The sequence below is a fragment of the Osmia bicornis genome, chromosome 9 (assembly GCF_907164935.1).
Source record: "Osmia bicornis bicornis chromosome 9, iOsmBic2.1, whole genome shotgun sequence".
In the NCBI taxonomy this organism is placed as follows: domain Eukaryota; kingdom Metazoa; phylum Arthropoda; class Insecta; order Hymenoptera; family Megachilidae; genus Osmia; species Osmia bicornis.
The window spans coordinates 2780738-2791857 of NC_060224.1; the positions used below are offsets into that span (position 1 = coordinate 2780738).

General features: G+C 38.1%; 2 protein-coding genes across 4 annotated transcripts in view; one reads left to right on the top strand and one right to left on the bottom strand.

Annotated features, from left to right (window-relative positions):
- Positions 1 to 11091, bottom strand: part of LOC114872133 (ras-related and estrogen-regulated growth inhibitor-like) — a 41795-nt gene extending 30704 nt beyond the window's left edge. The window contains exons 1-4 of one of the 3 annotated variants that reach the window (XM_029178980.2): positions 11005 to 11091; positions 10861 to 10908; positions 8295 to 8385; positions 4873 to 5896 (exon numbers count right to left, since the gene is read on the bottom strand). In XM_029178980.2, the coding sequence (XP_029034813.1) occupies positions 4873 to 4933 (61 nt within the window). In that variant the 5' untranslated portion in view covers positions 4934 to 5896; positions 8295 to 8385; positions 10861 to 10908; positions 11005 to 11091. Of the gene's footprint in view, positions 1 to 4872; positions 5897 to 6755; positions 7049 to 8294; positions 8386 to 10485; positions 10535 to 10860; positions 10909 to 11004 lie in introns of those variants that run through there. The other 2 variants (XM_029178984.2, XM_029178982.2) reach the window with 2 other exon arrangements.
- LOC114872132 (RNA polymerase II-associated protein 3) lies at positions 7709 to 10801 on the top strand. Its single transcript, XM_029178979.2, has 11 exons — positions 7709 to 7788; positions 7905 to 8060; positions 8133 to 8406; positions 8495 to 8708; positions 8785 to 8946; positions 9023 to 9150; positions 9210 to 9313; positions 9374 to 10043; positions 10098 to 10221; positions 10278 to 10448; positions 10522 to 10801. The coding sequence occupies exons 1-11, from the start codon at positions 7760 to 7762 to the stop codon at positions 10599 to 10601; spliced, it is 2112 nt and encodes a 703-aa protein (XP_029034812.2). The 5' UTR covers positions 7709 to 7759; the 3' UTR covers positions 10602 to 10801.
- Positions 11092 to 11120: the final 29 nt, after the last annotated feature.

Here is an 11120-nt window from a genome sequence, read left to right on the forward strand (position 1 = left end):
CGCATACTGGCTAGAGAGTTTACACGTATTTTCGTTCGACACAAAGCTATACAAATTGCGAGTACCTGAAATGTCAGCTGGCGAGGATCCTCGGGCGAAACGGTGTCGAGTTTTACGGAGAACGAGCTTTCAGTAACGGAGTTGATTTAAGCCCGGGAGAATCTAGATGGGTTCGCTAGAATCCCGTGGAATTTAGATGCATAGCTTGAATTTCGACCATATGGTCCTTGGACGCTCGAATGCAATCTGGACCATATGGAATTTAAATGATTCCCTAGAATTCAGAGCGCACGGAATTCAGCCTGGCTAGAATTCAGATCCCACCGAAATATTTTCATTTTCATCGATAATTTTATCCGACTTCATCATAGAAAATACTTATTTTTAATGCTATTACCGTATTCGCGCCCGGTGTCGGTATTTTTAAAACATTTTTCTCGCACTTGACGTCAGAATAGCGATGTACACGGACGAAAAAATACAGGATTTATCATCGATACGAGGAACTCAATTTCGCACGAGACTCGAGGGAATATTATTGCAAAAGAGTTAATCCTTTATTCATAGATGATAATTTAATAATAAAGGGTTAAAAATAATCTGATAAAACTCTACCAAAATTTACAGCTTTTTAGCGATCATATATGATTAAGAATTCGGCCTAATCGTATGAATCAAGAAGAACAAACGAGGCTTCGAGCCGTGGATTTATGTACGATGATAAATCGTCTGGATTCGGCTGATTCATTCTTTATACGCTCATTTATGCGCACACGTTTCCTGAAACAGACGCACGTGTGTGTCGACCACCGAATTTGTATCTCTCTTGACAGACAAAAATTCGCGTTATAAAATATTGAAACAACTGGTTGAATATTTACGGGCCACGTGGAACGCAAGTGCGCCGAGGAATTCGAGCGACGAAACTGATTTAAGAGGTTTCTTTTTAATTATCGGCGAAACGTTCGAAAGATAACGAGAAACAATTGGGAGTTAAGGGTTTCGGTTTAAAAGAGAAGAGCATTGATCGGCTTGAAAAATGAAATAAAACGCTGCGAAGCGGATAAGAAGAATGAAATAACGATTACGACACTGTCGCTTTTTTCCCTTTCCCGTCTGGCTGGATACTTTTTAACTGGTAATAAAGTCAGTCGTTCGGCCGAAATGAATTTATGTATACTTCGCGCGACATGGAAATGTGCACCAGCTTCCAATTGCCGCTTCAATAAGCGTTAACGCAGATAAATGGGTCCTGACCGTAATCGTGGGATGTTCTGTCTATTTAATATACTCTATAATATATGCAAATCATAAAAATCGATCAAATAAATTGGGGATTCAAAGAAATTCACAAAAAGTCTCAATGCACCATGGAAATCATCCCCCAAAAATGATACTAGCTTCTTCAAGCACCTAAAATATCGAATTTTTCTCTAGTCCTTTTCGCCAAATTTTCAACCCTACCGTTACAATCTTCTTTCAAAAGAAATCCTTGAAAAGGAATCCAAGTTTCAAAGGGAACGAAGTAATTCCAATTAGAAGGTAGATGTAATCTTCGAGGTACGAAAGAATAAAAAATCTCTGTTTATTCAAGGATTCCGATTGCACGAGGTAATTCTTTACTCTGGAAGGGTGGAAACACCGGCAGATTCGCCGGAAGGTGATAAGGGAAAGGAAAAGGCACGGTCTTCGGTGCGTAAACTCGGTATGCAGGAATAGGTCGAAGGCAAACGGGAGAGCATGCTCGGTAACAGAACGGATGTATCGGATGTCCAGATCTCTGAACCTGCTGCCGTGCAGGATTTTTCGTAGCTCAACGACCTGCTGACCACTCTCAGCCTGATATCCGATAACGTCCAAGGAGGTCCTTATTATACCCGCCAACAGCCTATCTCTCTCTCTGGACTTTTACGGATTCTCCAGCGAGTCTGGAATATCCGTTTTCCGATCGAGCATTCAGTGTGAGAACGCAATTTTCGATTGACCGGTATCGTTACCTTTGGATGGCAATTCGTAGCAGAATAAAAAAAAAAAACAATAGAGGAGATGTTAACCCTTTGACTGCTGAGTACTCTGGACTTAAACGTTCTACGTGTACGAAATAAGAATTAAGTCAATAATACTTATCATTTTTTTTATTTCCCTTCGTTTCTCAATTTATTTTTTCATTGTTTCGTCGCGTCATTATAATCTGATAACATATACTGTGTAATTAGTAACACGAATTGATAACTTTTATTTGATTATGATTCAAATATACAGGAAATAAATTATGGACTCGTATGTGCTTCCACAGCAGTCAAAGGGTTAATGTTGAATTGCAAGATAAGGAAAAGGTTATTTTCTGAAGTGAAATTTAGATAGAAATAAAGAAAGTTAGACTTGATATTACGGTGATGCTAATAACACCCTCCTCAACCTATCAATTATAGTTACCCTTTAATAAGGGATTGAATAAAACTCAACTCGACGCTTAACTCGCTAATTAATCAGAAAGGTGCGAACGTTCTTAATGAAACACTTTAAATCTGCTCGTTAAGAAGCATCGATATCTCAGACGGACTTAAGATCAGGATCTCAGATGACCTTAAGATTAGATAGGTCTCAAGATCTAGCGATATTCAAAGTTATCGGAAGTATGAGATCAGGTTGTACATGTGCTCGACGAACGACATTTATTACAAATTAATTGTTACAATTAACAATCTGGAGTAGGTAATATTGACACTAGGTTTACGGACATTTCTTACATACCTATATTTAAATAACATATTATACACTATTAACTTATAACTGAAACTATGTAATAAAATTTAACATAGAAGAAACTGAATTTAAATATATATTTTATCTCGTTAATTAGATAAAAATTTCAATGATTTCTGTAATTTTCCTTGTGAAATTCGAAATGCATCACGTAAACCTAGTGTTAATAAAAATCAAGAGTTCTCCATTTCAATGACTCTTGAGATTTTGATAAGAATTTTCAAGTGCTCTTAAATTCTTTTTAAACGACAATAAAGGGAAACTTAACGAAGTGATTTATTATTAAAATTTCGCACCGTTCGACCGTGATATCGATTCGACGATTTATTAATAGAATTAATTCGAGGTCATTGAACTATCCTTATTGGCTTGATTTGTTCGTTTTGTACTGGTCGCACGACTGTCGAGCTAACTAATGCGATGTATTATAGCAAAGACTATACGTATTCATCTTAACGGCACTTTCATTCAATCCGTCGCCGGTCTATTAGACAGACGTGCAGAAATTACACGCTTTACACGACACAATATTGGTACTGTCCACCGTAATTAATATCCCTCTCTGATACGTTTATAATCCATACCGATGGTGTGCACCTTCCCATAATCGTAACACAATGATGCCTCCTATCGAACACTCGTTTGCCGTTCGATAGATCCTACGATTACTCGAGGAATTCGATTGTTTCGAACATGAGCAATATCTACTATCGATAGGTCGAGTAATTAGGTAGGGGAGATCGAGGTCGAAAGTAACATTGTAAATAAATTTAAAAAAAAACTACTAGTTGCATTATTGCAGATTTTGAATATACGATGCAAAATTATAATTGACATAAAATTAATATATATTTAAAGTAACTTCTCTTTAGTGATTTAAAATTTTGATACAAATATTCCTTCTGCAAGTAGGTGTTTTTTTATCTCTTTTAATCCTTTAAGGACGGAGCATTTTTAAGCTCCGAGTATAATTAATTAAAAATAAATGAAGTAATAATTCCATCCTTCAAAGCAAATATTATAAATCTTTACTGTTTACACTTATAGCTGTTCTTTGTACCACGAATATAACGCAATATGTACGGAATTATAAATTACTATGATAATTATGTTTGGACACATGTGTATTTCGATACACATTTTCGATTTCCCGAAAAGGGTTAATCTTTGATTTGATTCTTCTGAATGTAAGGCTGGTCGTAACTTAACACTTTTAAGTGTATCATTAGTGATTAGTGATACAACGTCTATATCAGTGGTTCTCAAATTGGGTGCCGGGAAATTTTCGATTGTTTATATGTAAAAGGCGAAATATTAATAAAAACCTTCATATCTTTACTACTTACAAAGATAATGAAAAAAAGTTTGAGAACCATTGGTCCACGTAATCATGGAAGTATACTTTGCAGAGTATAAGAAAAGCAAAGAATCAAAGAAAACAAAAAGCCACGTAATCTGAATTTAAGGAAAAAAATCGTAAAAACAACAAGAGCAATAATAGGAATAAGAAATGTGACGATAAAAAGATAAGGAGTATTATTGTCTTGTATGCGTCGATTCGTAATACTCCAGTAAGGCAAATGCAAAATGGGTGCAGTGTAATGCACTAAACAACGTAATTTATATAAAGAATTTATAAAAGAAAAAAACCGCAGATTTTTTCCACCTAAAAAAAACTATAACACACGTGTACGTTTCTACTATTCTGGTTAAGGGGTACATTAGAACAAATGAAAAATAGTATTTGCAAAAGCAACAATTCTTAGGAAACGTTTCAGGTGATACGAAACACGAGTAAGTAAAGAAGATTTCCGGCCTCAGAACAGCTTATTTATAAGAATTTATTTTTCATTCGAAAATAGTTTCTCATATCCAAAGTGCGTCACTAGTTGCCTGTATTTATATCTGTTTCTATTCTATCTTCATATTTCAATTCATATATAACAACAAAAGTTCTTTGATCTAATAAAATATTCGAAAATAATCCAGCGGCCACGCGATACCGCGTGAGTAGACATTCAGCGTAGGCGTTTGTGCTCACGCGGTATCGCGTGACTGGATGTCTAGCATTGACAATATATTTTAAGCAGGAAACATTTAATTTACCTGATTTTCCGACTCTGGGGCCGCCGAGGACGACCACCCTGATTCTGTTGACGTTTGTCATCAGATGTGGATGTTAGGTGTCATTCGAACCGCCCTTGTACATTATATACTGTCCTTTATACAACACTGTTCGCGTTACTTTTCACCGTACAAGATCCATTCACATCGCGCACATGTAGAGAAAAATGGCAAGAAACTGTTTGCAAGGAACGAGCGTCAAGGTAGCTTTGCAAGTCCGTCAATGTTTACACAAAGAGAACCGTTAATCTCGACAGAAGCCCGTTCGATTAGGAACAAGCTTCAGATCATTTCGTTTCTCGTTAAATTCGATAACAGAAGATTGATCGCGATTTGATTCCTTGATAATTCTGTCTTTTATTTACTGGCATCGTAAAAACCACTGCACTCGGTGAACGATTGTCGCGCATCCACTAATCACGCTCGAACTTATAGAGACAACTTCACAGAGCAGTTTGAAACGCGACGTTTATTCCGAGCACGCTCCCCAACGGCGCGATAAACTGCGTTGAGTAACAGCCACCTTTTTAGACTCGGCGACACATCGATCTTTCGAAATGTCGCTCTCGGATTCTGATTCACCGGTGTAGATCGTCGTAATCCTCTCACGAAGCCGGCACCGACTGTCTTCAGACGATTTTGCAACGTAGAAACCGGTAGTTGGCGCGCATTATCAACCGCGCCGTCCGCTTTCCGCGTTTTGCAGATTTCTGGAATTTGCCGCGGTGTCGCCACCGGCGACCTACCCTTCTTCTTTCGCGTCGACGTTCACCAGAAACGTCACACTATAGTTTGTCACCAAATAACGGAGTTACACTTAGAGTGTTGTTCAAAAATGCCACTTTCTCGTTCACGAGATTTCTCTTTTTTTTTCCTATCGAAAACACTTTCCAGGCTGGCCTGGACGATTCGACTGCGCCTCCTGGACCAGGATGATTATTATGTCGACGGACGACGACGTTAAGGTCGCGCCGCGAGCAAACACGCGGGCCACTGCGCCAACACGCTGCGAATAATAACACAAGAAACGATTCAAGAAATGCTGTCTTGCTAGTTCCATTTATAACGGGTCGACGGCCTCCCTCCTCATCTTCTCTTCTCGCTTGGCGCCGCCAACGTCGGCTCGTTCCGATTACGAAAAAAAGGTTAGACGGCGCTCGCTCGCGCACGCCAACCGAGCGCCAACACCGGACCCACTCGCTCTCTCCGACGGACAGATGAATACTGGAAGCGAGAGGCGCGGAGATCTAGACTTCGAACACCGCCCACGTGATCTTACTGTTCCTGCGTCGCGCCGTTTTCAATTTTTTCTCTTTCTCCAAACTTTTCCGGCCCACGATTTTTCGTGTACAAGACCGCTGACAAATCAACGGTTCTCTACCGAATTTTACAAGTAAAAACACGGATACTTGGATTTTCAGGGGAGGAATTACAAGAAAAAGAAGAGAAAATTTCTTCAGCGGTTCGAATCTTACGTTCAGCGTTTATTTTCCGGGCAACACGCGTACACCGGTGGTCGAGCTAGTTCACACTTGAAACGTTTTATGGCGGGCAACTGTAATACGGTGCTCGTCGGATGACGGACACGGACAAACTGACACGACCCAGGCGTACCAAGCGAGAAAAGAGGTTAAGACTACGGGTGTGTTTACATACAGATGAACGATATCTCGAAAGCGTTCTACAAGTGACGATTCAGGTGTAACGAAAAAGCCATTGAATCCTGGTATCGATACGACCTCCGGAAGGTCTTTGCATCTTGTGCAAATATTAAACAGATGTTACCGATATTTGCGCGAATAAGTCGCTTCCATTCTTTACAATAATCGTTTGACGTAAAAATGTGCGAAGCTTCGGATAAATACCTGATATCCACTTGTGACAATAAATTCACATAGTTTCCCCGTTCGAACCACCTGCTACGTAGCTCGCGTTCGTTCGTTTCAATTAATATTCCTCACTGTTACGTGGTCCGATGAAATTTGTCAAATTTCGGGATCAGAGTACGCGAACGAAAACGAGGCCGCGGATACGCGAAAACACTTGGACACCGACCTCACCGACCGCTCGTCGGCGAATGCTCGAGCTTGAGCGCCTCACGCCGTCTAATATGCACTCTCCAGCGTGCCCACTGCACGCCTCGACCACGACATGGCGTTCCGCTCCACGCTACAAGGTGACTGCCGTGTTAACAGGTAAGCGGAGACCGATGCGCGAGCGCTAGTATGCAAGCGCGTGTCCGCCGGTACAGGTAACTAGGCAGCCACTTATTCTTACGGTCACGATGATTTTTCCTACAGTCTCGATACTTCCACGGATCGTAACACCATTGTTATCGGCTCGAAAAATATTTGTTATGAGAATAAATAATATTTTAGATAAAAGGTATGAATGAAGCTTATCGTGCTGGATTTGTTATTAATGCCTGGTTTGTAATTGTATTTAGCTCAATGGATAACGTAGGTTTTCTCTTACTATGCAGTTCAAGAGATCATTTAATTATTTAGAATATTCGGTAACATGATTAATCCTCTGCCACTTGAAAATCTAGCAAGATTCTGTTAAAAAAGTCTCAGTGGTTTATATTTTTAAAAATGAGCGCCGTTTTTTGTCACTCCAGCGCCATCTACGTATAACCTGCTGAACTTTCACCATCCGTGCATCTACTGGTCGGTAAGGAACCGACTAAGCGACGTCGATAAAATACCGACCGCTAAATACCGACATTTAAATTTAAATTATAATTTGGCGCCAAACAACCAGAGGGTACAAACAATGCGATAAGAAAGAGAGGTTAACCACTAAATAAAAGTTTTGGCGCCTGTCTAATGAATATTTCAATTAAATAACTGCGTCCAGTTTTAGTTTAATGATCGAATATAAGGGAATGAATTGTTGGTATGTTACTACCTTCGTAGATAAAATTGATAATTCGGTGTGCGTGTAGCCATAGCAACCGAAGTAATTGAACTCTGACGAAAAGGAGATCCATCAACACGGTATTTTTCTTCTAGCATTATGGATGCAAACGATACAGACGTTCGCGTCGTGAAAAACGAGAAAAAATCATTGCTACAAAAATACGATGTTCCGGTAGAACATCTTTCGTACGAATACATTTCTGAATGCACGGACGGGAAGAAATTGGAGAGAATAGTAACTATACTTCGGTAAGTATCAATTACAAATCGGCGGGGTTTTCAACTTCTTAGAAAACTTAATATAATTGTTCGTACTGATAGTTCCGGCGAAGAAGGATATTATCCAGACTTGACGAAACACGCGGAGGAACGTTTAGTTCTTCTCAAGCCGACAAGTATAATATTAAGAAAATCCGAGCCCATTCTCAGACTAAACATGTTAGAACCGAACAAATACACAGAAATTGAGAAAGATATAAATACCTGGACGTCGGAAATGCAGTCTCGGGAGAAAGATTTAAAAGAAGGAAGAGCTACTTTGATAGATCCTCTTCCTCACCCGGATATCAGGCAACTGAAAGAAGGAGTCACAGAAGTACATATATAAATTATTCATTCTAAGTCAACAATATAAATGAAAGTAATATTTTTCTTTTTTTTTTTATTTTTCGCTCCCCGATCAGAAACCTGTAGCAATAAATTCGAAGAATACTAAGAAAAATAAGCGGCTTTCCTCGTGCGACTATGGCGCCTGGGATAAATACGATGTCGACACCGAATTAAATAAAATAGATATACGAGATGAACAACAGAGAGTCGATGCCAAGAGATTTCAACAAAAACAGAAAGAAATAACTGAGAAAAAGAAACTCGAGAAAAATACAATTATCGACAAAGGTATAAGAAAAGTTCTAAATAGTAATAAAAAAAATTACAGAGAATTATTTTAAGTAAATCAAAATCATTTTATCAGCATCATTGACCGGAACTGAACTGAACGTGATGGCAGAGCAGGAAAGGGAAAAAGGAAATGAGGCGTTTAGAGCTGGAGATTACAAAGAAGCTCTAGAACATTATAGTACAAGTATAAAAATGGATTCGAATGCAACTGCGTTCAATAATCGTGCAATGACGTGTAAGACAATTAATTATTGGAAACACATTGCAAAATAATTATAATCAAGTATATGATTTATGATATCTTTCCTTAGATATTAAACTACAGCGTTATAAAGATGCGCTCGACGATTGCAATGTAGTTCTTAACGTGGAATATAAGAATATCAAAGCTCTGCTTCGTCGAGCGGTGACTTTAGAGCATCTCGACAAATCGTCTCAGGTATTATAACAAATAGTATCGAATATCGTACGATTGTTATATCTTCGTTAAATGTTTAGGCATTAGCAGATTACGAGGCTGTTTTGAAACTAGAACCAACTAATGCTGTGGCAATAGCTGGGGTGAAGAAATTAAGGAAACCCTGTGAATCTAGAAAAGTAAGGTATGGTATTTAAAAAGTTTCATGAATTAAACTTTATCTATTTGAATCTGATGCTTACAGGATGGCTATTGAAGAACAGACAGAAGATACAAATGAAAAATTGAAATCTACGAAAAATTCCAACGAGCAATTCAAAGAAAGATTGAGTTTAGAAAACAGTATATGTTTCTGTGATAGAGCACCAGGACCCTCGCAGAATTTAGGACCGAGACCGCATATAAAAGCCGATTATTGTCTCGAGGACGAGAAGAAACAAACAGTAACGATTAAAAATAATGTTCCTAAGAAACTTGAAACTGAGAGAAAAAATACATCAGGACCAGTTAAAATTATAGACTCCTCTTCTAACGGAAACAATCGTTCCTTCAATGCTCAGAAAAAGAACGATTCTCCTCAAACTACGAAACCGAAATCAATTTTCTCTTGTTCAGTGCCTTCTAAACGAGCCAGTTCAGTCCTTATCGAGGAAATACCTAGAGAATCTAACGATAGTAATTCCACGGCTGTTAAAAGCGAATCGAAGGAGATAGCTAAATCTAAAACCGTAAATAAAAATAACAAGTGCGATAACAAAACGATAAACGCATCGAGTATCAGGAATTTGAACAGAAATCTTGAAGAAAATTGTAATTTGAATGGAAAGCATGATAATAAGTGGTCGCCGAGAAAAGTACAAGTAGCTGATAAGTATACAAATAAAACTAGTAAATCAGAGAAATATGTTCCAAAGGTATGTTCTTGCTAATTTTATAAGAAATTCTTAATTAACGCGAAATGTTTTCAGAATTTCAGTAACATCGAAAGCGCGTACGATTTTATGAAAGCATGGAAGTCATTGAAGAACGATACTGATTTGAAAGTACATGCTCAATTACTACGTTCGTTGAACATTGATAAATTAAGTTCAGGTGTGTATTTTGATGAAATATAAGAATCTAAGATTTTTTAATGAGGGGTGTTCCAGTTTTAGGGAATGAATTAGACGGGGACATGTTTAGTACCATTGTACACTGCCTGGAACAACATTTCTGCTCATCCAATGATACAGAAATACTTAATAAGTTTTTGAAATCATTCAGCCAAGTGCAACGTTTTTCAATCATAAATATGTTTATGAATGCCAAAGATAAGCAAGGTACCAAATCTTGAAATTTTTACATAAACAAACTTACCATAAGGTTATGGTAACCATTATTTTCATTCCACAGCGATAAAAAATATACTGAATTTCTTAGAAGAACATGGAATGTCAGAAGTCTCGTCTTTGCGGCAAATTTATTGCATCTGAGAATACACGCGCTCTTAGCTGTTTTTGAACTTCGTAGTGACATTACAGCGACAAGTACCAACCTTACACAATATAGTACTAAATAATGAAATACCCCAGAATTTAATTGTTAGTTTGATATATAACGATAAGCAACAAACATGCATTGTATTTATTATAAGAAAAATGTTATTTGATCAATAAAAAACATTATGAATGTATCTTTTCTTTTATTACACCGGATCTGTTCAATGATCTAGAATGAATTCCCAAAACTCACCGTCCACCATGGTCGCTACTGTGCAGAACGTCCTATGCATCTCCACTTCTGTAGAATTTGAATGAAATTAAAAACATTTATGCGACTGATTATGAGCGTTACTAATTAATTAAAGTTTCATTGGTGGATTCTTTATACGATCACCTGTTATCGATGCATTTTCGTTTATTACACGACGGTGGCAGCACGTACTTCCATCCAACTTGGTGCGCACTCTAACTCTCCTCCGACATCCGGACTCCGTGACTTTAGCGCTTCGT

Coding starts and splice junctions, on each gene's coding strand:
- LOC114872132 (XM_029178979.2), top strand. CDS start 7,760: ATGATCGAATATAAGGGAATGAATTGTTG. Junction 9,151..9,209: donor ATCTCGACAAATCGTCTCAG/GTATTATAACAA, acceptor TTAAATGTTTAG/GCATTAGCAGATTACGAGGC. Junction 10,222..10,277: donor CATTGATAAATTAAGTTCAG/GTGTGTATTTTG, acceptor GGGGTGTTCCAG/TTTTAGGGAATGAATTAGAC.